Genomic DNA, 27,677 nt, shown 5'->3' on the forward strand with positions numbered 1-27,677 from the left:
TATCTTCTGTCCTTATTTACGTCTGATAGTATCACCAAGACCTTGAATTCGGCTGTACGTAGGTCATATGGGAGCCAATGATCCATGCTAGTTTGAGTCATCTTTGCCTCCAGAGATACAGATCAGGGTATTGGACTCACTCACTGGTGTCCACTTTGCTCTTAATCAAATTGAATGGCCCTTTCAGTTTCCAGGTTAAATGAGGTCAGAAGGAGCTCTATAGAGATAGACTTTTAATCCTTTTCATATGAAAACATCCTCTTTTCTGTCTGTAGGTAAGGACTGTATTTTCTTTCCCTTTCCTTTATATCTTAAGCATCTAGAAAAAAGCCTGGTACAAAGAGGGTACTTAATGAGGTACTCGTTGAGTTAATTTTGAATTTTGTATCCTTATTTCAGAGACCCCAACTTTGTTGAACAATTTTGTGTTGAATGGGAGAGAATTAACTACTGGCTACCAAAATTGGCCAGGTTTTCCCCCATGTTTTATCTCATTTATTTATTTATTTATTTTATTTTTGTTTTTTTTAAAGATTTTATTCATTTATTTGACAGACAGAGATCACAAGTAGGCAGAGAGGCAGGCAGAGAGAGAGGAGGAAGCAGGCTCCCTGCTGAGCAGAGAGCCCGATGCAGGGCTCGATCCCAGGACCCTGAGATCATGACCCGAGCCGAAGGCAGAGGCTTTAACCCACTGAGCCACCCAGGCACCCCTCTCATTTATTTTTTATTCAGCTTTAGAAAACATATTGTCATTATATATTTACAATAATTATTACACATATATAATACTGGGGGTGCCTTGGCTCAGTTGGTTATGCATCCAACTCTTGGTTTCAGCTCAAGTCATCATCTCAGGGTTGTGATACTGAGCCCTGTGCTGGGCTCTGTGCTGAACGTGGAGGCTGCTTAAGAGTCTCTCTCTCCCTTTGCCCCTTGCCCCTCCCTGCCTTGCTCTTGCACTCTCTCTAAAAAAAAAAAAGAAAAGAAAAGAAGAAAGAAAGAAAAATTTTAAAAATCAAAAAAAGTAAAAATATCTGAACACAGATGTATCAGTGTTGAATTAAAGGTTTCATGTCACAGAGGTCTACAGCAGGTTCTTAATGGAACTGAGAGGAGGAAGATGAACAGTTTAAGAAAAGACAGTAGCACACTCCTACTTTAGGGTGTTGATTAAAAGTTAATATTTTGTGAACTTAGGGAAGATTTTTGTAAGCTTTATGAGAGAGGGCGTGAGTGGGGGGCGGGCACAAGGAGAGGGAGAGAAGCAGACTCCCTGCTGAGTGTGGAGCAACTTGGAGTCCATCCCATGACCTTGAGATCATGACCTGAGTTGAGATCAAGAGTTGGTCTCTCAACTGACTGAGGCACCCAGGTGCCCCAGGAAGATTTAATTTGGAGAAGATTTTATTTTTAAGTGATCTTAAACCCAACATGGAGCTTGGGCCCACAATCCCAAGATCAAGCATCTCATGCCAGCGAAGCACCTAAGATTCTTTTTTTTAAAGATTCTGTTTTTGAGTGGTCTCTACACTCAACCCTAAGATTAAGAATTTTGTGCTCTACTGACAGCCAGCCAGGGGCTCTTTAAGGACTACTTTTTTGATTACACATGAAACCTCACACAGCTGTTCACTATGCCTAGGTTCTTACTACTAAGTAAGTGTAAGGAATAGGAGGGAATGTTTACTCAGAAACACCAATGTCTATAGCAGTGATGTCCTTGATAATAAAGAGTTTAATTCTGTAAATGGAATATTTTTTTAAAATCTTAGGTTCTGATTTGAGTATTGTTTTCTCTTGTTCCCTCCATTAGCCTGCATATTTATACATTTATTCGATTTTACAGCCCTACCATGTGTCAGGTGTTGGAGCTGTGAAGTCACCACATAGTACCTGACTTTGAAGTGTTTCCAGTCTAGTGGTAGAGACAGATATATAAAGAAATGTAACAGGATTGGCCATAGTAGTCACAGGCAGAGTTGGAACACAGAAAGGATAGGGCTTTCCTGGAGTGGGGGTGGCAGGTAAAGTCATGGAATTTGTCACCAGATGTCAGTGCTTTTTTTGATGCTTCAGCCATGAGAAAGTGCTCAGTCCCTGAGCTGTCCAAGTAATCAACTGTGCTAGATTTACTGGGTGGTGGTTACCAGTGGGCGACTTCCTAAGCCATTTCCTCTTAAGCATGGACTTTTGAGCAGAACCTCCAAGTAGAATATGACTTCCTATACATTTCTGGTTCCAAGGACACTGGGCTTGACTTTGCCTTCATGTTTGCATTCCCACTCTATCTAGAATGGTACTTTGGATATAAGTGGTACTCATTAAATGTTTACAGTGAAAGTGAAATTGTTTGAGGAAAACTCATATTATGTAAGAAATGATTTGAGGAGTTTTTATTTATTTTATGAATATATCATTGTTTTATAAAAAGACTTTCTGTAAAAGTAATGTAAATAGCAGCTCCCCAGGGTAATTAATTAAATTTGTAAAAATTTTGCTAATTCACCACTCTATGGAATTTATTGCAGTGTGTAAAATAAGTTATGCTTTCATAAAGAGTTTAGTTTAATAACCCTTTTGATTAAAAGCTCACACTTTAATAGTAGTCAGTGATATTTTGATTGGTTATGAGCCAACAGTGTGTTTCCAACAATTGATTTTACTTAACTTTTTGTTTCAGAATTAAGACTCTGAGGAAGGAAGCAATCCAGAAATTGTGATTTAAGCTTTGATATTTTCCTTAGGAAAGTAGTATTGGTTAATACTTGGAATGAACATTCTTTTTTTGTTTTAGAGTTTGGTATTACAAATAAGAAGTCTTTGGGCAGGATGACCTTTCTTTTCAGTGTCATATTTAAATACCTCCCTTTATATTATTCCTTGGAACACAGCTTTAAGAATATATATTTAAACTTCTCTGCTCTTTTCAGATACGGTTAAAAAACTCCAGGACCAGAAACATGACATGGAAAGAGAAATCAAGACACTCCATAGGAGACTTCGGGTAGGATAAATCCTCATGTATTATCTCATTAGAATACCTAGGTTTCTGAAAGTTGAGGACTGTGTAGTTCTTGATCGTTGTTAGTATTCGTCTTAAGCTTCAGATTCAGTTAAAATACTGATCCTTCTGCCCGTTGGGCGGAAAGCAACTGCCACCATTTCAAGTTGGGATTAGTGCTGGATTCTGGATAGAAGAATCTTCTAGTAATTTATGAGTGGTAGTTTTAAAAAGATGGATTTAGGAAGCAAGTATTGTATTTTGGAAAGAAAAATTATTTGCTCTTGCTTAGTAAGTGTCCCAAACCAAGCTGTTTTCAGTCTTCTGTGGATTTGATCAGCTTGCTGACAGCTGTGCCAGTCTGCTGCAGAGGTTGGGTAAGCTCATCTCTTAGTTTGGGTCATGCCTCAGTTACTCAGGCTATATTCACAGTGTCAGAAAATTGCTTTGTTGGGGGATGGGTGCCGGGCCGGCAATTGGGCAGCTGTGGCTCTGGTGGAGGCAACGCCCTGGGGAGACTTGCCCACCCAGCCACGCCCACATCCTCCATGACTGTGGGAAGCAGCAGACTGTACAGTTCTTTGCTCTTCTCTTTGTATGACTTTGTCTGCCTAGTTAGAGTTTAGTGTTTTTCATCGGACTTCCTCTTCCTTTTCCTTGACTTTTGATTTTTTTTTTCCTGTTAGTTTTTGATGTCAAGATATTTATAGATATTCCCTGTAAAATCTTTCCGTATGGTTCACACACCATTATCTACTTTTCAGAGGTAAAGTGCTGTAAATTTTGAACAATGTGTTTATTTTCATAAGACTTTAAAAACTTGCATAAGGAAGGGAGACTTGATACTATTGTCATTAAAATTGATTAAGCACTCTGGTGCTCGATGCCTCAGCAGACAGAGTAACTAGAAAGTCTTTTCCTCATTAAGTACAAGTTCACTACTAATAATTGTATTACCTGTTACCTGTTAGAAATTATAATAGTAGTTATCTGAGACTTAAAAGAAATTAATCATCATTTGGGAAGTGCATTATAGTCCAGTCATAAATACACTTTATTATTTTTAAGTAAGTATTTTTGCTTTCTTTTGGAAATAAAAATTTAGTTTTTTAACGTAGGAAGAATCTGCGGAATGGCGGCAATTTCAAGCTGATCTCCAGACTGCTGTGGTCATTGCAAATGACATTAAATCTGAGGCCCAAGAGGAGATTGGCGATCTGAAGCGCCGGTTACATGAGGCTCAAGAAAAAAATGAGAAACTCACAAAAGAACTGGAAGAGATAAAGTCACGCAAGTATGTTTTGAGAAACCAGTTTTTTTTTTTTTTTAAAGATTTTATTTATTTGACAGAGAGATTACAAGTAGGCAGAGAGGCAGGCAGAGAGAGAGAGAGGAGGAAGCAGGCTCCCTGCTGAGCAGAGAGCCCGATGCAGGACTCGATCCCAGGACCCTGAGATCATGACCTGAGCCGAAGGCAGCGAGCGGCTTAACCCACTGAGCCACCCAGGCGCCCCGAGAAACCAGTTTTAATAGAGAACACTTCAGTCCCAATTTTGTGATGTGGTATCATGGAAAGAAAGAGTGTGGATCCTAGTGGAAGTTACTCAACTTTTCTGGCCTCATTTTATGATACCTGCAAAATAGTACATTCTGTATGATCTGTCAGAGTTGTTATCAGTATCTATAATTAATAGTTCCGGGGGGGCCAGAATGGTCCCTGGCACAAAGTACCTTCTAGTTCTCTTCTTTCCTATATCTCTACACCCCAGTCCTGTTACTTTGCTTTAGATTAATAGCCTCTGAGTAGGGGTGTGTACTATGGAATTACACATCCTGTCCACTTCTGCTTCTTACTAGCTGTGTGATCTTGGTCAGGGCCCTTAACTTCCCTAAGCCTCACTTTGCTCATCTTTAAGATGGAGGCAGTCCTCTCTGCTTTACAGTGTTGCTGGAAGGCTGAAAGGAGATCTGCCTGCCCAGTAGCCAGGGTGATGATGAGTATACTTTATTTTATTTTTTTAAAGATTTTATTTATTTGTTGGAGAGAAAGAGAGAGGGAAAGCACAGAGGGAGAGTGAGAGGGAGAAGCACACTCCCTACTGAGCAGGGAGCCCAGTGTGGGGCTTGATCCCAGGACCCCGGATTAGATATTTAACCAACTGAACCACCCAGGCACACCTACCTTAATAACTAATGTTATTGTTAGAGACCCAAGTAAAGAGTGCAAAGCGAGTTTTTCTGTATCACTCTCTTGAGGAGGTTTTACTTATAACCACCTTAATCTCCATAGTAGTATTTTTTCCCCATTAACATAGAGATCATTGGAAACCAATGTAGTGCTTTAGATGAGATGCCATTTGTGATGTGTTTTGAGTTCTCAGTGAGATTCCATCTAATGGGTAGGGGGGAGTAGTTTTTATGTTTGAGGTTATTAAGAATTTGATTATCCAGGGACGCTTAGCTGGCTCAGTCAGTAGAGCATATGACTTGATCTTGGGGTCATGAGTTTGAGCCCCAAGTTGGGCATAGAGTTTACTTTATAAAAAAAGTATTTGGGGAGCGCCTGGGTGGCTCAGTGGGTTAAGCTACTGCCTTCGGCTCAGGTCATGATCCCAGGGTTCTGGGATCGAGTCCCGCATCGAGGGGGGTCTCTGCTTGGCAGGGAGCCTGCTTCCCCCCTCCCCGCCTGCATCTCTGCCTACTTGTTATCTCGTGTCTGTCAAATAAATCAATTAAATCTTTAAAAAAAAAAAAAGTATTTGGGGCACCTGGGTGGCTCAGTGGGTTAAAGCCTCTGCCTTTGGCTCAGGTCATGATCCCAGAGTCCTGGGATCGAGCCCCATATCGGGCTCTCTGCTCAGCAGGGAGCCTGCTTCCCCCCACCCTCTCTGCCTGCCTCTCTGCCTACTTGTGATCTCTGTCAAATAAATAAATAAAATCTTTTAAAAAAAAAGTATTTGATTTTTCATTACTTTTAACTAATTTTTAGGTAGACCTAGGAAAAAATTTAGAAAAATATTTATGGGGTGCCTGGGTGACACAGTTGGTTAGGTGTCCAACTCTTTTTTAAAAATAATTAATTAATTAATTTGATGAGAGAGATCACAAGTAGGCAGAGCAGCAGGCAGAGAGAGAGGGGGAAGCAGGCTCCCCTCTTAACAGAGCCTAATGTGGGACTCGATCTCAGGACATTGAGATTATGACCTGAGCAGAAGACAGAGGCCTAACCCACTGAGTGCACTAGGTGCCCCCCCCCACACTCGATCTCATTTTAGGTCGTGATCTCAGAGTTGTGAGTTCATGCCCCTTGTTGGGTTCCATGCTGCCTGGAGCCTACTTAACAAAACAAAACAAAATAAAACAAAACAGGATATTCTCGAAAACCTATCTTGTTTCATTGTTGCTTATCTCTAATGAATGGCCCAGAGAAAAACCAGATTACTAAACCATTTTTCTTTGGCTTCCTTAAGCAGAACATTTTATTTATTTGACAGACAGAGATCACAAGTAGGCAGAGAGGCAGGGAGAGAGAGAGAGAGAGAGAGAGAGAGAGAGAGAGGAGGAAGCAGGCTCCCTGCAGAGCAGAGAGCCCTATGCAGGGCTCTATTCCAGGACCCTGGGATCATGACTTGAGCCGAAGGCAGAGGCTTTAGCCCACTGAGCCACCCAGACACCCCTCATATTATCTTTTTTTGTATACTGTTAAAGAAATGTTTTATTCCTCCCCCCCCCTTTTTTTTAAGATTTATTTATTTATTTAGGAAAAAGAGAGTGTGTGCGACGGGGAGGGGCAGAGGGAGAGGCAGAAATAATCTCATGCAGACTCTGTGCTGAGTGTGGGAGCCCAACAGGTAGCTAGATCTCAGGACCCTGAGATCACAACCTGAGCCAAAAGCAAGAGTTGGATGCTTAACTGACTGACCACCCAGGCATCCCTGAAAATTTTCATTCTGAAGTTAACCTGAGTGACTGAAATTCTGCTCTTGAAGAATCATTCCATCAGGTCCTAAAGATGTCCTCAGTGAAGCAGTAAATTAATTTTACTAAATCTCAGTCCTTAAGTACATACTCTGTTTAACATTCCATGTGATAAATGGGAAATATATATAAAGCACTTTCACTATGTCTGCTGTATACTCAAGTATGAGGTTGTCTCAAGGAAAGTGCTCTGTGATTGTTAAGAAAAAAAAAACAGCTCACGCTAAAATAAACTATTAAGACTTTGGTATTTGGTGGATGTCCCTTGGAAATGAATTAAGAGAGACTGTCACTGTCACTTAAAGGAAAACAACTGACTGTATTTGTTGCTGGTACCAAAATGTGGAAATTCGAGTAAATGTTAGGATTTTAGAAAATTTGTATTTGCCATCATAAGCTTGGCAGCTTCCCGTATTTAAAGAGTTTTCTGATGAGATCATTGCTGATATTAACAAATGTGACTTTTAAATAGTAAATCCTATAATGACAGATGTCATCATTTGGAAAATTCATGTAATTCAGTGAACCAGTGTTTTCTTTCTTTTTTTTTTTTTTTAAGATTATTTATTTATTTATTTGACAGAGAACACAAGTAGGCAGAGAGGCAGGCAGAGAGAGAGAGAGAGAGAAGCAGGCTCTGCACTGAGCAGAGAGCCCGATGCGGGGCTCGTTCCCAGGACCCTGGGATCATGACCTGGGCCGAAGGCAGAGGCTTTAACCCGCTGAGCCACCCAGGCGCCCCGAGCCAGTGTTTTCTGTATGACCAGTGCAGTCACATATGGGTAAAAGATCCATTTAAAGTATAAGAGACTAGAGTACTTTGAATGTACAGAGTAGGAGAAGTTTATTCACATGATTTCAAATTGCACATCGCAACAAACTTTTAAGTAACTACCACTTAATACATTTTGGTATAGTACCAAGGAAAAACAGCCTCGGTTGTCTAAAAAGCCACAATTACCTATTTCACGTCATTAAAATAATCTTTTCTTTTTCAACTACTACATATCTCTGAGCCCTGTTTTTCTTATGTCACAATAGATTGAATACAGAAGAAGAAATGAGAATCTAATAGTATATTCTGTTAAGCCAGACATTAAAGAGATACACAAAAATGTAAAAACACTGCTATTCTTCATCCTCTTGTTCCTCCTCCTCCTCTGCCTCTTCCTCCTCATCTTCCATTTTTTGGTTTTGGAAAATGGTTGTTTCTTATTAAAGTATGTTGTATTGTTAAGTCCCGGGTTTATTTTTATTTTTAGATGAATTAAGTATTTTAAATATATCTTAGTTTAAATTTCCATTATGATAAATGTCAACAGATATAAGCCACATAAAGAAAAGCTCTTTGGGATCTTCAGTAATTTTATTTTTGTTGTTGTTGTTTTTTTAAAAGATTTTATTTATTTATTTGACAGAGAGAGATCACAAGTAGGCAGAGAGGCAGGCAGAGAGAGAGAGGGGGAAGCAGGCTCCCTGCTGAGCAGAGAGCCTGATGTGGGGCTTGATCCCAGGACCCTGGGATCATGACCTGAGCCGAAAGCAGAGGCTTTAACCCACTGAGCCACCCAGGTGCTCCATCTTCAGTAATTTTTAAGAGTGGAAAGAGGGGGCCCAGGTCTGGGTGTCTTGGGCAGTTAAGTGTCTGCCTTCGGCTCTGGTCATGGTCCCAGGGTCTTGGGATAGAGCCCCACTTTGGACTCCCTGCTCAGTGGGGAGTCTGCTTCTCCCTCTCCCTGTGCCCCTGCTCATGCTGTAACTCTTGCTCACTCTCAAATAAATAAATAAATCTTAAAAAAAAAAAAAAGAGTGGAAAGGGACTCCAAGAAAGGTTTGATAATCATTGTTACAGATTATTTGTTTAAACTTCTGAACATGATGGGGCGCCTGAGTGGCAATTAAGTGTATGCCTTCGGCTAAGGTCATGATACCTGGATCCTGGGATTGAGTCCCGCATCGGGCTTCCTGCTTAGCAAGGAGTCTGCTTCTCCCTCTCCCTCTGCCTCTCTCCCCGGCTTGTACACCACATTCTCTCTCAAGTAAATAAAATCTTTTAAAAAAAAGTGTGAACATGAGACCCTGTGATACATCCGGAGGAAAACAACTGTCAGAAGAGTAAAATAGCTACCAGATTTTCCCAAGGGCTGGCTTAGTTTTTGTCTACCTGTAAACTTATTTGATGGTTATATGAAAGATGCAAACTCTGCAACTGAAATCTTATTCCAGATGAAAACTTCTGTATTAGCTCAGTGAATTAGAGCTAGCCAGAAATAAAATGTTATTGATTTTTTTAGATGAATCATGATCCACTGAGCATCTACGAGACTCATGTACTAATAGGGCCCAGGCTTTGTTTTGTTTTTTTTCTTTGTAGAAATTCTATTTGGATACTACAGAAGGTTTGTTTTAAAGAATATGAACTTTGGGGGCGCCTGGGTGGCTCAGTGGGTTAAAGCCTCTGCCTTCAGCTCAGGTCTTGATCCCAAGGTCTTAGGATCGAGCCCCACATCGGGCTCTCCGCTCAGCAGGGAGCCTGCTTCTTCCACTCTCTCTCTGCCCGCTTCTCTGTGATCTCCGTCTGTCAAATAAATAAATAAAATCTTTCAAAATAAATAAAATAGTATTTAAAAAATAGAATATGAACTTTGATTTCATTTCTTTTGTATTTTCCTGTTTGTGCATGGCATATTAGATAGGGCCAGTATAGATAACCCACATGTACTGGTGAATTCCCAAACACCAAAAAGCAGGACAGAATCTCAAAATCCCAGTCCTGAATCAGGTTCTTTTTGGCCAGCCCACTTTGCATTTTACTGCTAACTGATAACTGATGTTCTCACCTTACACATACTCAGATGGAAAATGGATTCTGTTGGTTACTTTTAAACATATTTAGTACAACCCAATATAAAAATTGTAATATTGTTTCCTGGAATTTACCAAACAAATGAGAATATTAGACTCGGTAATTTATTTAGCTCTACTGATACTGTCTTTTTTTGTTTTTTCTTTTTTTTTTTAAGATCTTATTTATTTATTTGACAAAGAGGGAGATCATAAATAGGCAGAGTCAGGCAGAGAGAGAGGGGGAAGCAGGGTCCCCACTAAGCAGAAAGCCTCATGCACGGCTCCATCCCAGGACTCCCAAGACCATGACCTGAGCAGAAGACAGAGGCTTAACCACTGAGCCACCCAGGTGCCCCGATACTGTCTTTTTTTTAAAGTGATACTTTTTTTTTTTAAAGGTTTTATTTACTTATTTGACAGACAGAGATCACAAGTAGGCAGAGAGGCAGGCGGGGGGGGGGAGCAGGCTCCCTGCTGAGCAGAGAGCCCGATATGGGGCTCCATCCCAGGACCCTGAGATCATGACCTGAGCTGAATGCAGAGGTTTTAACCCACTGAGCCACCACCCAGGTGCCCCTCCCCGCTTTTTTAAAGATTTTATTTATTCATTTGACAGAGAGATCACAAGCAGGCAGAGAGAGGGGGAAGCAGGCTCCCTGCTGAGCAGAGAGCCTGATACGGGGCTCGAACCCAGGACCCTGAGATCATGACCTGAGCCAGAGGCAGGGGCTTTAACCCACTGAGCCACCCAGGTGCCCCTAAAGTGATACTTTTTAATGCTTTTCAGTAGGGAGGCAAAAATGTGTTTGCTAGTATGTGTGTAAAAAGGCCTGATTTCACTATTGTTTTCAGGCAAGAGGAGGAGCGAGGCCGGGTGTACAACTATATGAATGCTGTTGAGAGAGACTTGGCAGCCTTAAGGCAAGGGATGGGACTGAGTAGAAGGTCTTCAACTTCCTCCGAGCCAACCCCTACGGTGAAAACCCTCATCAAGTCCTTTGACAGTGCATCACAAGGTAACTTCTTAAATCCTATGCCAAGGGCAGGCTGTCGTCATTCACTTACTATCTGTTCTCTGGTCTGGTTTGATATTCTTTCCATCTTACTCTCTGAGCCTCATCAAATTCAATGTAGTATTAATGAACTAGTCTTACTATCAGGTGACTTTTAGCAGGGGAGTTGGGATCTGTTCAGCTTCAGAGATTTTGTTTTTAGACTTGGTGCCTTGCCCCTCAAATAAATGGGTCTTCACATAGTCCTGAGGCTCTGAGTGTGTTCTCTATGCCAAAAAACCTCTAGATGTATGAATTCAGCCCTTTCCCTTCGTCTGAACTCCTGTAGGTCTATAAATCCAAAGGCTTCCCTGATATTGACACTCCGGTATCTCCTAGACATGTTATGTCCAAAACTGCACTCTTGCCCCTGAGCTTCAGGCTTTCCCCTGTGTAAATGGCAGGACCATTCCACCCAATTACTTAAGCCAGAAATCCAAGAATCCTTCTTCTTCTTTTTTTTTTTAAAGATTTTATTTATTTATTTATTTGACACACAGAGAGAGAGAGAGATCACAAGTAGGCAGAGAGGCAGGCAGAGATAGAGGAGGAAGCAGGCTCCCCGCGGAGCAGAGAGCCCAATGCGGGACTCGATCCCAGGACCCTGGGATCACGACCTGAGCCGAAGGCAGAGGCTTTAACCCACTGAGCCACCCAGGCGCCCAAGAATCCTCCTCCTTTGTTAAATCCTTCCTGTTTCTCACTTCCACATCTAATCCATTATCAGGTCATGTGGATCCAGCCTCCAGCATGCACATCTTTGCTCTGTCTACTTCTCACCATCTCTAGTGCATAATCAACTGCTAGTACAAGCCATCATCAGCTTCTAATTTCAGTGACTTCCTAATCAGTCTCTCTGATTCATTTTGATAGAAAGGACTTTTCTTGCTTAAAGTCCTTTAATTGCTTTATTGTAGTTAAAGTGAAATTCAGATCCCCAGTGCCTGCGTGGTCTGACCCTGCCTTCCTCTTACCCCAGTTGAACTGCTCTTCCTCTGTCCTCTATATTCCTGCCACACTGGACTGCAGGTCCCAAAGCAGGCCAGGCTCTATATTGCAAGGCTCTTCTGTATCCGGAAGCTTATTCTTCCCTCCTTCAGATGACTGGGTCCTTTTTAATTTCTCTAACCCCCTCAGCTCTGGGAAGGGGAAAGAGATGTATTTTTAAAAAAGAAAAAAAAAAACCTAAATGGCGGTGCTTGTCTGGCTCAGTTGGCAGAGAATGTGACTCTCGATCTTGGGGTTGTGAGTCTGAGTCCCATGTTGGGTGTAGAGATTACTTTAAAAAAAATAATAATAATAACAAAAAGGAAAACTAGGAGGACCTGAGTGGCTCAGTCGGTTAAGCATCTGCCTTCTGCCTTCGGTTCAGGTCATGATCCCAGAGGTCCTGGGATCAAGCCCTACAATGGGCTGTCCTCAGCAGCAAGTCTGCTGCTCCCTCTTTGATATCTCTTGCTCTCTCTTTCAAATAAATAAAATATTTTTTAAAAATTAAAAAATAAAAGGGGGCGCCTAGGTGGCTCAGTGGGTTAAAGCCTCTGCCTTCAGCTCGGGTCATGATCTCAGGGTCTTGGGATCGAGCCCCACATCGGGCTGTGTGGTCAGCAAGGAGCCTGCTTCCTCTTCTCTCTCTGCCTGCCTCTCTGCCTACTTGAGATCTCTGTCTGTCAAATAAATAAAATCTTAAAAAGAAAAAAAAAACAGGGGCACCTGAGTGGCTCAGTGGGTTAAAGCCTCTGCCTTTAGCTCAGGTCATGATCCCAGGGTCCTGGGATCGAGCCCCACATCGGGCTGTGTGGTCAGCAAGGAGCCTGCTTCCCTTCCCCTCTCTCTGCCTGCCTCTTTGCCAACTTGTGATCTCTGTCTGTCAAACAAATAAATAAAATCTTAAAAAATAAAATAAAATAAAATCTTGAAAAAACAGAAGAGAAGAGCACCTGGGTAATGCAGTCAGTTAAGCATCCAGCTCTTGGGTTTGGCTCAGGGCATAATCTCAGTCAGGGTGGTGAGATCAAGCCCTGGGTTGGGCATTGTCCTCAGTGCGGAGTTGGCTTAAGACACTCTCCCTCTGCCTGCCCCCCCCCCCACTCACCCATACTCTCTCTCTAAAATAAATAAATCTTAACAACAGTAAAATAACTGAATATAATGTGTCCTAAAACTTACATTTTCTTCTAAAAATTCTTTTAACTTCACAATAGGCTTTATTCTAATCCCTCTAATAATAATAGAGTTTCTATAATCTATATTCTGTGAGTGTATGCAAATTAGTGTCCTTGACTTAAAATCAGAGCAAAAGTCATTTATATACTCACATTGTTGGTACAGATATTTTGGAGGATAATATCTTCCAATTTAAAATGCCATATTCATAGATCCTGAAGTTCTTAATATAATAATACTGGCAGATGTTTATAAATATATATAGATATTGGGACCCCTGAGTGGCTCTGTCGTTAAACATCTGCCCTTGGCTCAGGTCATGATCCCAGGGTCCTGGGATCAAGCCCCCCATCAGACTCCCTGCTTACCTGGTTCTCCCTCTCCTACTCCCCCTGCTTGTGTTTCCTCTCTTGCTATGTCTCTCTCTGTGAAATAATAAATAAAATCTTCAAAAAGAATGTATATAGATAGATATAGATACAGATATACACACAAAGTTTTCAGTGTAGGATTGTTTGAAAAAAAGGGGAAAACCTGGAAATTGCTTACGAGCCCGTTAAAAGGATTAAGTCAATTATGACCCATTAGTACAATAGAATGCTGTGCATTTTTTAATAAGAATGAGGTAAATCTCAAAGTACTTATGTTAAAATACGCTTGCAGTCCTTTATAGTAAGTTGAACACCAGTATTTCATAGTGTGATCTCATTTTGTTTTTTTAAGTACATAGATTTTTGCATTAAAAGTGCAAGAAAGATGCACTTGGAACTATTGTTAGTAGCTACCTCTGGATAATATGAGGAGCTAAGATGAAAGAAAGACTTACAAAAATCTGTACTTCTAAAACGAAATGATAATGACGTGTCTACACTAAATTAAAGTCATGAAGTTATTCAGAATATTGATGAAATGGGCCCTAATGCAAAAAAGATAAATCTGCTTTTGAACTGATCTTTTTAAATAAGCAATGTTTTACAATAAAATATATCTAAATGACTCCATATTGCACTGCCTAATTATATATGCAAAAGAAGTTAACACAAAGTATTCAAATAACTTGTACATGAGTGTTCGTAATAGCACTACTCATAATAGCAAAAACATGGAAACAACCCAGCTGTCCATCAGTTGATGAGTGGATAAACAGAATGTGGTCTCTACATCTGAAGGAATATTATTCAGCCATAGGAAAGAAGTACTAATACATACTACCATGTGAAAAATATGCTAAGTGAAAACAGGCAGAAACAAAAGGTCATGGGTTATAAGATTCCGTTTTTATGAAATGTGGAGAATAGCTAAGTCCATAGACACAGGAGGCAGTTTGTTGACAGTTGCCAGGGACTAGGGAAGAGATACATGGGGAGTGATTGCTTAATAGAGACTGGGACATTTTGGAACTAGGTAGAAGTGATGATGGCTGTGCAATATTGTGAATGTACTAAATACCCTTGGACTGTACATTTTAAAATTATTTACTTTCTATTATGTGAATTTTTTTCAAAGATTTTATTTACTTATTTGAGAGAGAGAGTGCACAAAAGAGCACAATTGGTAGAGAGGAAGAAGCAAGCCTCTCATCAAGCGGGGAGCCCAATGAGGGCTCCATCCCAGGACCGAGATCATCACCCAAGCCAAAGGCAGCTGCTCAATTACTCAGCTACCTAGGTACCCCTATTAGGTGAATTTAAAAAAAAATTTTTTTAAATTTTAAGTAGGCTTCACACCTAAGACAGGGCTCGAATTCACAACCCAAAGATAAAGAGTAGCATCCTTTACCGACTGAACGAGCCAGGTTCCCCTATTATGTGAATTTTATCTCAGTAAAAGAATGCATCTAAAAATAGCAATTTAAATATAAGTACTTGGTTGCATGAAAAGGTCCACAATGATCTACTTTTTCATCTTTTCCTACTGTGTGATGTGCCTGATTTTATATATGTGTCCCATTTTGATTTTAATTTAGCTTCAAACAAATAACCTTTTTTTTTTTAAAGATTTTGTTTATTTATTTGACACAGAGAGAGAGATCACAAGTAGGCAGAGAGCAGGCAGAGAGTGGGGGGAAGCAGGCTCCCTGCTGAGCAGAGAGCCCGATGAGGGGCTCGATCCCAGGACCTTGAGATCATGACCTGAGCTGAAAGCAGAGGCTTAACCCACTGGGTCACCCAGTACCCCAAATAACCATTTTTTATGTACCCTCTACTAAACCTTGTATCAAGCCCAAGTATCTGGAAGTGAGTAAATTATGGATCCGACTTTTGAATAGTTCAGTCTAGAGAGGGAGATTGACGTATAAGTGAATAATTAACAGATCTGTGCATTAAATGCAAACCAGAAAGTACTTGCAAAGTGAAGTGATGAACTCCGCAGGAGGAGATGAGAAAAGCTGAATGGGAGCCCAGTGTTCTTTTGTTTTTTGTTTGCTTTTGTTTTCCAGTGTGCCTTCATTGAATGCATATCCACTATGGGCCCAGCTTCTCACCTGGTACAGTTACAGAAATATTCCTCTTGGGTTTTTTGAACTTGAATTACATTGGCTCATGGAGTTCTTTAACTACCCAAGTTAATGAAATGGCAAAAATGGGATGACTGGCATAACCAGTTTGGGAATCAACACAACTACTCTAGGGAACAGACAGTCTGCCTGATGGCAGGAGAAGCATCACCTGTTAGGCAGGACTGTGAGTGAGCGCCTCGGAGGTTAGGCCTCAGGACAGCTTCAGGGGAGCCAGAACATTGGGTAGCCTGAGGGATCGTTCAGGGGAGACCAGTTATAAAAGCTTCCACTCTACCATGATGCATTCAGTATTTGTTTGTTTGTTTCTGTAGTACCAAACCCCACTGCAGCCACAATTCCTCGCACGCCTTTGAGTCCGAGTCCAATGAAAACCCCTCCTGCCGCAGCTGTCTCACCTATGCAGGTAAGTGTCCGTGACCATAGAGGCTGTGGGAGCCTCAGCATCTAAAAGTTTGTCCTCCTAAAAGTCATTTACACTTACGTTATGGGGGGCAAATGACTTACCTCGTGAAGAATGTAGTAGTTAGGATTGTAAAATAATGTAAATATCCTTAATTGAGATAAATTATGAAAATGTCCATTATGTTACTCTTTGGAAAGAGTAACAAGTACTGAACACTTGCTGTGTATTCTACACTATTCCCTGTGCTTTATCATGTGAATTCATGTAATTCTCATAACAGCCCTGTTGGGTACCAGGTACTATTCTTACCTCTAGTTTTCACACATGGAAACTGAGGCCTAGAAAAGTTCAGCAATTTGCTGAAGGTCATATAATGAAGTGGTGGAGTGGGGATTTGAACCTGAGCAGTGTGGGTTCAGGGACCGTCTCTCTAAGTTAGGATGTGTAGTTGGCGTGTGTCAGCCTCCACTTCCTAACAAATCAAAGCTTAGTGGTTTAAAAGAGCAGTTGTATGATTTTCGCATTTGTGTGTTGAATAGGCAGCTTTGCTGGCTTTCTGTGGGCTCACTTCCGTACCTGCACTTAGCCACAGGGTGGGCTGAGGCCTGGGCTCAGCAAGGATGCCTGGGCCACTCTCTCCATGTGGCATTTCCTCTCAGGTTCCTTCATGGTGCGGTGTCTCAAGGTCCAACCAAATCCTAAGGCTGGCCCAGGTTCAGAGTTGGGGTTTCTGCAGAAGGTTCATTATGGGCTTTTTTTTTTTTTTTTTTAAGCCATCTAGTACAAGGGCATTGCTGATCCATTATAAACAAGTCTCTGAAGTTGCTCTTCTTGGTTGCTGTAGAAATGTAGGCCAGAAGCAAGGGAGATGGTGGTTGTTCTGTAGTGCTCATTAGGCCTCTCACTGTACCCTTGTTGGTCAGCCGCTTTTGGAAATATTGGCTGTGGTGGAGTTTGCCACTTAAGTTAGAGTAGCCAAAGGAAAACTGGCCATAAACCTAGTACCTAGTACCCTTTGATACAGGGGAACCTTAGCCATACCTCTTCTGTAAAACTAGCATTTGGGAACATTTTATTTTTGAATTGAAACCTTTGTGCTTTGTTAATTATTGGCCATGCATTTTACTAGTGAATCTGTTGGGGGTTTTTTTTTGTTTTGTTTTGTTCTTACTTTCTAACTTTCTCCTATGTGAAATTTAGGGTAAATGTGTACCCTTCTGCATTTGTAATGTTGCAAATTAGTGGTGCTGCATTTCCATGTGTACCGAAGGTTTTAATGCTCTTAATTTACCATGAAGGCAAGGGAATTCCAATCGTACTATAGATTTAATGCTTTTTAATGCTCTCTTATTACTCATACTTTTTCTGTAGACCTCAAGATGCAAAATACAAACTTCAAAAGAGGTGAAATTTCTTTAATATCTGTTGGTTGAAATTTAATATACAAAGCATGACTTTGGGGGCGCCTGGGTGGCTCAGTGGGTTAAGCCTCTGCCTTTGGCTCAGGTCATGATCCCAGGGTCCTGGGATCGAGCCTTACGTCGGGCTCTCTGCTCAGCAGGGAGCCTGCTTCCTCCTCTCTCTGCCGGCCTCTCTGCCTACCTGTGATCTCTGTCAAATAAATAAATAAAATTTAAAAAAAAAAATGCATGAGTTTGACAATCTTTATAAAGGTAGGAGGTGAAAAATTTAATCTCTGTACCTTGATAGAAGTTAATATAAGTCACATTCAGTAGCTTTTTAGTACTCGGTTAACACAATGCTTCTCAAATCTAATTGTGCATTAAAACCATGTGGAGAGGTTTTAAACACATAGATTCCCAGGCCTCATCCTAGTGAATGAGAATCTCTAGGGAATAGGGCCTAAGAGTGGGATTGTTAGTTTTTCAAAACTCCCTGAGTGGGAATTCTACTTCTGACTTTGAGGGAGTGACTGGCTGGATTACTCTGCCACCCCCAGCAACTCGAAAGCTGGACAAATTAAAGGAAGCAGTTATATTCAGACATGTACAGCAGGCAGCATGAGACTGTGGTCCTTAAATAAAAGTCCTGCTGGGCCCACACTTTTCCTGTTGGGAGGTTCCAGATGGTGGTTCAGGGGGGATGAAGCCAGATAGAGTCAGGAAGGGGGAACTAACTGAGTCTGAGGAGACAGAGATCCGTGTTCAGGGAGAATGAGAGTGTTGGAATTTGCAGGGCTGAGGACCTAGGAGGAGGGAGCTAGGGCCTCTGGAAGGGCCAGAGGAAGGGCCTCTGCAAAGGCATCCCTATGAGTCTTTGCCTGAATGCTAGTCTGCACAGGCACAGGGTGAACCCCACAAGGCTGAGTAAGAACAGATTCCCAGAACAGAAGAGTTACCAGGTAAACACTTCCCGTAGTTCACAGAGAGCAGGGAATCATTTGATTTCCAACTGGCCACCGTGGAGAAATCTTGAAATACTTGGAGCATTCCGTAGAGACCCCTGAGGGCCACACCCTAAAGCAGAACTACCCTGCGGCTCTTGAGTAAGCACTATGCTACACCTGCCTTAAAAATAAACCTCAGAAGAGGAGGAGATCCATAAGTAACTGGGTCCTCAGCCTCTGAAGTGCTTCTTAGTGACTCTCAGAAGTCATGCACTTGTGGAATCTGCTCCTCTTGAGTGTTGGCTGGACTTCTTGGCTCACTTCTGATGAATACAGTATGGCAAAAGGGTGGGATGTCACAAGGTAGGGTTATAAAAAGAGTATCTTCTGTCTTGAGGTTTCTTCTTGTTCTCTTATATCTAGTCACTCCAGTAAACAATTGAAAATTGAAATAGTTAGCAATATATTTAATAAAATGCTGTGAAAAATCTGTATAATGGAAAGAATAAAATATTGCTGAGAGAATTCGAGGAAGTAATAAACAGATATATTCATGGACTGGAAGACTCAGGATTGTTATTATCTTACAGCTCTCCCTCACAGTCCCAGTGAGGGATCCAGTGCAATCCGAGTGACAGTCCTGCATGCTATTTTGTAGAAATTGATAATACAGTTTTAAATTTATATGGAAATTCAAAGGACCCTGAATAGCCAAGGCATCTGGGAGATTTAAAAAAAAGGAAGGGGGGACAGATTTGGAAGATTTATACTACCTGGTTTTAGCACATAGAGGAATCAAAGACAGTGTGGTACTGACATAGTTTGTTTATTTGAAATCATTAAGCTGATAAATTCCCCATCTCACAAATAGCCAGAGTACCAGCGGCTGCACTTACTGATATAGTTTAAATGTAGACATTATATCAGTAGATTAGATAATCCAGAAACAGGCCAGCTGATTTTCAGCAGAGGTGCCAACATAATTCAGTGGGAGAGGGGTAGCCTTTCCAACAAAGAATTCCAGAACAGCTAGAATCTATATGGAAAAAAGATAACCACAGCTGTTTCTCATGGCATTTATAAAAATTAAAATTGATTGTAGACCTACATGTGAAAGCTAAAACTACAAAACTGAAAACATTAGAGAAAGTCATCCTGATCTTCAAGAAGGCCAAGATTTCTTATTTAGAACATTAGAAGGAGCCGTGAAAGAAAATTGATAAATTGGACTTCAAAATTTGAAACTTCTGAGAGACATTAAGAAAATAAAAGATAAGTTATAGATTCAGGAGAATATAATCATACTACATTTATCTGTCAAAACACTTGTATTCCAAGAAGACATCCTCATCTTGATTGAAGACAAACCAGTAAATGCTGGACAAAAGATTTTAAAAGTCCATTCCTTAGAGTAGATAGACAAATAGCCAGTAAACACATAAAAGGATGTTCAACATCATTAGTTATTGGAGAAGTAAAAATTAAATTACAGAAGGATCTCACTATGTACCCTTTTAGGATGGCTAAAACTAGAAGACAGTCTCAAATGTTGGGAAGGATGTGAAGAGGCTGAACTTTGCATACTTTTCTGCTGAGAATATGAAGAGTCGTTAGAGGTTCCTCGGATAAAAAAGGGCTGGGGGGAAAGCTGGGAAAATAAGCATGACAGAAAGGACAGTGACGGTAAACACCCTGGTCTATGTGGAAATGAATAGTTTGGTGGCATTTGAGCATTACACAGAGGTGGCAGGAGACAATGCAGAGGAAGTAAGAGGAAATATTTGTGGTTGCATGCAGAAAGATGCATGTATCTGACTGGAGATGAGAAAGCCAGAGGCAAAGCCATTGTGGTGGCGCTGAACTAAGATGCTAGGTTGTACTAGGGCTCTTGTAGTAGATGCAAGTCCGTATTTCACTGATGGGTGTGTAATTGTTAAGAATTCTCTTTAAACAAAACAATGTCAGTATACTGGTTGTGATAGAATGCTATAAATGTTACCATTGGGGAAAACTGAGTAATAGGCACAGGGAATATTTCTGTATAATTTTTAAAAATATATTGATCACATTGTATGCCTCCAAGTGTGTATGTGTGTGTTTTAGTCTTACCATAACAATATGGATAGAATGATGGAGATTTGTAACTAAATATTACCCTCAGCAATGTTGACTTTGTGAGTCCCAGCTCTAGATTTATGCTAACTTTGACACTATTTATGTTACGATTTCAGAGACATTCCATAAGTGGACCAATCTCTACATCCAAGCCCCTAACGGCACTGACCGATAAGAGACCAAACTATGGGGAGATCCCTGTTCAAGGTATATCTCTTATGGCATAGTATTTCACTTCTGCTGTCAATTCTTTGATTTTTCTGACTTTTTTGGCTAACTAAATTGTGATTTTCTTTGTTCTTGACATTATTTCACTGCTCTGGTATACATCTTTATCAGAAGCTTACTACTAATACATCGTCATTACAGATAGGGGGATTCGTTATACATATATGTCTTGGAAGACAACTCTCTAGACATTATGATCGGCAATGGAGAGTCCACACCATTACTAGGCATTTTGTTTTCAAGTTTTTCATGGGGTAGGTGCTGTTACCCACGTTTTATAGATACTAAAAACAAGGTTTCAGAAAGTTAAATAACTTAACACAGGTTAACAATGAACAGTAGGCCTGGGCAGCCTGATGCCAAAGCCCATTCTTTTAACCTCTGTGCTCGGTATTATTGTCCATACAAGGAAACTGAGAATCTGAAACATGAGGTTGAGATGAGGTCCATTCTTTTGCACACTTATAAGGGGCTTGGCTGTTCTCACACAACTTTTATGGTAGAGCCAGTACCAGACAAGATTTCCGGATTTTCTGACCTTGTCCTACCTGTAATCTGTCTTCTCCATTTCAGTTAATGACAGTTTTATCCTCCAGAAACCTTGGAATCATCCTTAATTCCCTTATCTTATACCCCATATCTGCAGACTGTTAGGTTTTTGGTTTTTTTTTTTTTTCTTCATGATCAAATAAATTTTTTTAATTTTTATTTTTTTTTATTTATTTATTTTTTGGTAGGCTCCATGTGGGCTTGAACTCACGACCCTGAGATCAGGATTTGAGCTGAGATCAAGAGTCTGATGCTTAACCAACTCAGCCACCCAGGCGCCCCAGTCAAATCAATTTTTTAATTGAAGTATAAGTGACATATAACATATTAATTTCAGGCTTTCATGTTTTTGTACATGTTGCAAAATGATCACTGCAATAAGTCTCGTTACCATCTGTCACCAAAGTTACAGAACTGTTTTGTCCTTTAGGACAAATCCAGAGTCGGAGAATTGCTCTTCCCTCTACCATCACCTAGCCTTGGTCAAGCCACGATCATTTCTCACCTGGGTTCTGACAAAAGATTCGTTATCTACTCTCACAATCTGTTCTTAACCCTACAGCCAGCATACTCCTGAAAAATATAAATCGGAACACTTCATTCTGTTCAAAACCTCCCCTCAACTCCCCATTTCTCTCAGAAGAAAAGCTAGAGTCCTCTCAGTGGCCTCCAGGCCTTCCCAACGTGGCCTTGGTTGCCTCTCCAGCCTTACCACGTTTCCCTTTCAGTCACTCCCTGGGCACTCCGGCACACGCCCGGCCACGGAGCCTGGCACTGGCACTTCCTGTGCCCGAGAGCGCTGCCGCATGCCCACACGGCTCCCTTGGGCCTTTCTTCAAGGCTTTGCTCTAGGCTTTCCTCAGCTGGTGGGTGCCATATGTAAAATTAGAAACTTTATGCCCCTCCACACACCCCTTTCCCAAACTCCTCTCCCCTTTAAAAAAACTTGGATGACTTTACCCTTTGGACACACTGCATAGTTTACTTGTTTATAGCTTTTATTATCTGCCTCCCTAGACTGTGAGGTTCATGAATTCAGGAATTTAATGTCTGTTTGATTCACTGAGGTATCTCAGCACCTGTTGTCTTACTGGGCTCTTGATAATAAATTATGAGATGAGTGAAGGAAGTGCAAGTTAAAGCATGTAAGGGGCTTAGCACAGATTTTAGTCCACAGTAAATGCTCACTGTGAGATTTTATTACTGTTAGCATATGCTACTCATAGCACAAGTGGCTGAGAAGGATGGCTCTTTATTGTCTGAGTACAAGATTTTATTTCATTGCAAGGCCGCCAGGGTCTGCAGGATTTTGCTTAGCAGCTGACAAGTGGTTGTGAGAAACCATCACTACATGTTATGTTTTGGGCATCTTAAAGCTGCAGGCACCGAGGGTAAAGATGGAAGCCAAGGGTTCAGGAGCACTCCCACTCAGCTGCCTGTTGCATTTGCCCCCATTCTGTCAATGAAGTCAGCCTTTTGATCTGCAGTCAATGCCAAGTACAGTTGGAACCAGGACCAGGATGCTACAGCCTTTGAGAATATATGTAACACTGGGCCTGTAACAGCCCTGTGGGAGTGACCCCATCTGGAGAGCCTTGAGGTCATCTTCAGACACAGAGAAAACAGAGTCCCCAGGTCCCAGTCATCTAAACTGTGATAAGAGAGTAGGATTTCCAGGCTCTCTTGAAACGGTTTTCTTTCTCTTTTTTCTTTTTTTTTTTTTTTAAGATTTTTTTTTATTTAACAGAGAGAGAGAGATCACAAGTAGGCAGACAGGCAGGCAGAGTGAGAGGAGGAAGCAGGCTCCCTGCTGAGCAGAGAGCCTGATGTGGGGCTTGATCCCAGGACCCTGAGATCATGTGACCTGAACTGAAGGCAGAGGCTTAATCCACTGAGCCACTCAGGCGCCCCTCAAATTGCTTTTCTTCCTTGATTGTTTCCTTTATTGTCATAAATAATCAAAGAATAGTCTATAATTTTCATTTTGAAAGTTTCAGTGGCTTCATTACTTAAACTTTCAAAGATGCTGCCTCTTGTTCTACACTTAAATTAGAGAATTTGGGTTTTTTTCCGATTAAGTATATTATAATAGGCATAGGGGTTTTTGTTCTATTTTAGCATCATGCTTATATGTCAGTTATGGGAAAATATTTCAGAGCAGAGAAATCTTACTATAAATGGACTAATCAGATGCTCTTTTGTTGGTATTATTGGCTTAGGGTCATGATTGTGCCACCTCAGTGACTCTTTGTACATAGGATATGGATTAGCATTTATGGCCTAATAAGCAGGAAAAGATAGATCTGCTAACTAGGTACATGGATACAGGTGGCTGAAAAGGTCTTTATTGACCCTGCTTACACAGTGTGATGTTTTAAGGTCCGGAGTATTAAGCAAAGACCTCAGCTGGATGTTGCAGATGGCTGGGGAGCCTGGGTTTTTGCCCCATGTCAGGGTGATATACTTATAAGTGCCTTCTCTGTGTCATGGCTTAGACATTTGGTATCTGAGAAAGTTCATTAATCCAAGTGGATTTATGTTCTGTAAAGAAATTCAAACTCTTGGGGTGCCTGGGTGGCTCATTCGGTTAAGCATCTGCCTTCGCTTTGGTAATGATCTTGGGGTCCTGGAATCGAGCCCCACATCAGGCTCCCTGGTCAGTGGGGAGTTTTCGGCTCCTTCTCCCTCTGCCTCCCCCCACTTATTTTCTTTCTCTCTCAAATAAATAGTCTTTTTTTTTTTTAAGATTTTATTTATTTATTTGACAGAGGGAGACACAGCGAGAGAGGAAACACAAGCAGGGAAAGATGTAGGCAGAGGGAGAAGCAGGCTTCCCGCCAAGCAGGGAGCCTCATGTGGGGCTCGATCCCCGGACCCTGGGATCATGACTCGAGCTGAAGGAAGACAGAGAAAAACTGAGCCATCCAGGCGCCCCTCAAATTAATAAAATCTTAAAAAGAAAGAAAGAAGGGGCACCTGGGTGGCTCAGTGGGTTAAAGCCTCTGCCTTCAGCTCGGGTCATCATTCCAGGTCCTGGGATGGAGCCCCGCATAGGGCTTTCTGCTCAGCAGGGAGCCTGCTTCCTTCTCTCTCTCTCTGCCTGCCTCTCTGCCTACTTGTGATCTCTGTCTGTCAAATAAATAAACAAAATCTTTAAAAAAATAAAAGAAAAAGAAAGAAGGAAAGAAAGACTCTTATCATCTGTCTAAATTGCATTACTTGAGGCTAGAGATAGAAAAAGGTTTAAAAATGCAGTTTTTTGAAGACATTGGTTTATGGTAAGGGTACATAGAATAAATGTGATATAAAGGAGGTTTTACTAGCAGGCCAGATCTGTGTTGAAAGTTATAGTCCTAAGTTAAATAAAAGAAAAAAAGCTTTCTTTTAAAAAAATGAAAGTTTAAAAAAAAATGTGTGTATATATATATATATTCACTTGAGATAGAGAATGAGAAAGAGAATGCACACAAACAGGGACCAGGGAAGGCAGAGGGAGAAGCAGGCTTCCCACTGAGCAGAGAGCCCAACGTGGGACTCAATCCCTGGACCCTGAGATCATGACCTGAGCCAAAGTGCTTAGCCAACTGAACCACCGAGACACCCTCAAAAAGAGCTTTCTTTTATTTATTTATTTTTTTTAAGATTTTTATTTATTTATTTGACAGAGGGAGAGAGATCACAAGTAGGCAGAGAGGCAGGCAGAGAGAGAGGAGGAAGCAGGCTCCCTGCCGAGCAGAGAGCCCGATGTGGGGCTCAATCCCAGGACCCTGGGATCATGACCTGAGCTGAAGGCAGAGGCTTAACCCACTGAGCCACCCAGGCGCCCCCAAAAAGAGCTTTCTATTTAAAAAGTTTCAGAGCAATTTTCATTCTACAGAGGGTAGATCTATGTCAGATTCTGGCTCAGCCCTAGATCCCATCCTAATGGGGAAATTCCTAGGAAAATTTCAACTAGAAATCCTCCCCTCTTGTATTTATAGTCTGGTGAGTATCTGTCTGCTCACTTCTAACTTCTCCCCACCCTCAACCCTTTCCTTCTTCTCTCTGTGGTTCTTGGTATTCGTCTTGATGAACCAGAGTATCTAGGTTCCTTTTTTCCCCCAACATATTATTACAGAAAATTTTGAACATAGAGAAAAGTTGGAAGAATTTGTATAGTGGATATCTACATTGCATTGTCTAGATTCTTTTTTTTTTTTTTTTTAAGATTTTATTTATTTATTTGACAGAGAGAGATCACAGTAGGCAGAGAGGCAGGCAGAGAGAGGGGAAGGGAAGCAGGCTCCTGCTGAGCAGAGAGCCTGATGCGGGACTCGATCTCAGGACCCTGAGATCATGACCTGAGCCGAAGGCAGCGGCTTAACCCACTGAGCCACCCAGGTGCCCCTGCATTGTCTAGATTCTTAAGTACTTTGCTGTGTTGATGTTTTTCTTTTTAAGAATATTTTATTTATTTTTTTATTTGATGGAGAGTCATAGCGAGAGAGGAAATGCAAGCAGGGGGAGTGGGAGAGGGAGAAGCAGATTCCCCACTCAGCAGGGAGCCTGATGCAGGGCTCCAGGGTCCTGGGACCATGACCCGAGCTGAAGGCAGACACCTAACCGACTGAGCCACCCAGGTGCCCTTGTGTTTATGTTTTCATGTTTTATCCACCCCTCTATCCCTTCAGTCCATCTTGTTTTTTAAATGCTTCTCAAGGTAAGTTGTTGTTGGTACATTTGAGCATGCATTGCAATATTTATTTAAGGTGCCCTGTCTGTCTTTAAACTCTTGAGGTAAACCTTATAGAAGAGTTGCAAAAATATTAGAGCTCTCTCTAACACTTTTCCTCAGCTTCCCTTACAGTGAACATCCTGCATAGCAACAGGGCAGTTATCAAAAATAAGAAATCAATATTGTTAACATACTGTTACCTAAACTACAGATGTTTGGATTTCACCAATTTTTCCACTGCTGTCCCTTTTAATTCCAGGATCAAATCCCAGGCCCAACTTTGTGTTTAGTTCTCTTATCTCACGAAGCCTCCTAAGTTCATCAGTCTTTCTCTGTCTTTGTGATCTTGACACCTTTGAAGAATACTGGCCAGTTACTTTTTTAGAGTATCTCTCAGAATGGATTTGTGTGTTATTTATTCCTGATTGGGTTGAGGTTATGTACTGTCAGCAAAGCAGCTCTGACAGGGGTGAGGGCCCTTCTCAGGTATCGTATCAGGGACTTGTAAGGGCCATATATACTATTACTAGCCATGTTGGCTGTGATCACTTGGTGAGGATGGTTGTCTGCTAGTAATTAATAAATACCCTATTCCTGTTTAAACTTTCTATCACTGATTTTAGCATCCGTTTGGGTATTTAGCCTGCGGGAATTATTCAAATTATTATACTAGTGTTTTATTTTTATTTTTATTTTTTAAATATTTTATTTATTTATTTGTCAGAGACAGAGGGAGAGAGAGCGAGCAAGCACAGGCAGACAGAGAGGCAGGCAGAGGCAGAGGGAGAAGCAGGCTCCCCGCCAAGCAAGGGGCCCGATGTGGGACTTGATCCCAGGACCCTGGGATCATGATCTGAGCTGAAGGCAGCTGCTTAACCAACTGAGCCACCCAGCCATCCCATTACTGTTTTATTTTTAACATATATTTGTATTAGTATAGATTCATGGGTATTTATTTTATTCTTTTGTTGTAATCTCTTACTGTTGTTATTTTTGTTGTTGTTTCTCAAATTATTCCAACTTGGGAACCATTCGGAGCTCTTTCACATTGGATCCTTGCTCTTTTAATGGCCCCCCCCACCCCAAGCACTTTCTTACTTTTGGGCACCGGAAGGTGATCTAGACTCCTCCAGTCTCCCAACAGCAGAAACCTGGACGTCATTGTCCATAATATACTTATTTATTGAACCCTCCTGTGCATGTCCAGTCATTTCACAATTGCTACACCGTACCCCTGTGAAAAGCAGATCTGCAGAGTACAGTGCATACAGTTCATTTTGTGTTTAGCCTGAGAGTATCCAGTCAATGGATAGCCAATGGATAGTCAATGGATAGTCCAGTCATGGACTCGATATCCAGTCCATCCGTTTTTCTACTTAGATCAGCCCCCTTTTCACCACTGTCTCAGTATAGTTATGCCATGCCTTTGTAATACAGTTAGATTAATTTTGTCTAGTCTGTATTTCATCCCTCCACCCCCCCTTCTGATTTTCCTAAAAATTTTGTATCTAATAATTCATTCTGTTCTATGCATTGTAGGGTGCTTAGCAGCTTCCCCAGCCTCTACCCACGAGGTAGTAAGCACCCCACTGCACCAGGTGTGGCAGTGAAAATTGCCTCAAGACAGTGACATGTTGGCAAACTTGCCTTCAGTTGAGAACCAGAGACATGGTTCTCACAGTTTTATTTATCTGATTTTAGCAGAGAGATGGAAACTATAAACAAAAATCAAAGGAAAGAAGGAAATCTTAGC

At 41.3% G+C, this 27,677-nt stretch overlaps 1 protein-coding gene across 2 annotated transcripts in view; it reads left to right on the forward strand.

Annotated features, from left to right (window-relative positions):
• SPECC1L (sperm antigen with calponin homology and coiled-coil domains 1 like) overlaps positions 1-27,677 on the forward strand; it is a 139,145-nt gene that overhangs the window by 64,128 nt on the left and 47,340 nt on the right. For both annotated transcript variants that reach the window (XM_045065237.1, XM_045065236.1), the window contains 5 exons: positions 2,934-3,007; positions 4,123-4,298; positions 10,682-10,845; positions 15,880-15,971; positions 20,550-20,640. In XM_045065237.1, the coding sequence (XP_044921172.1) occupies positions 2,934-3,007; positions 4,123-4,298; positions 10,682-10,845; positions 15,880-15,971; positions 20,550-20,640 (597 nt within the window). The remainder of the gene's footprint in view (positions 1-2,933; positions 3,008-4,122; positions 4,299-10,681; positions 10,846-15,879; positions 15,972-20,549; positions 20,641-27,677) is intronic.

Source organism: Mustela putorius, unplaced genomic scaffold, assembly GCF_011764305.1.
Source record: "Mustela putorius furo isolate JIRA1106 unplaced genomic scaffold, ASM1176430v1.1 tig00003858_pilon_pilon_pilon, whole genome shotgun sequence".
NCBI classification, from domain to species: domain Eukaryota; kingdom Metazoa; phylum Chordata; class Mammalia; order Carnivora; family Mustelidae; genus Mustela; species Mustela putorius.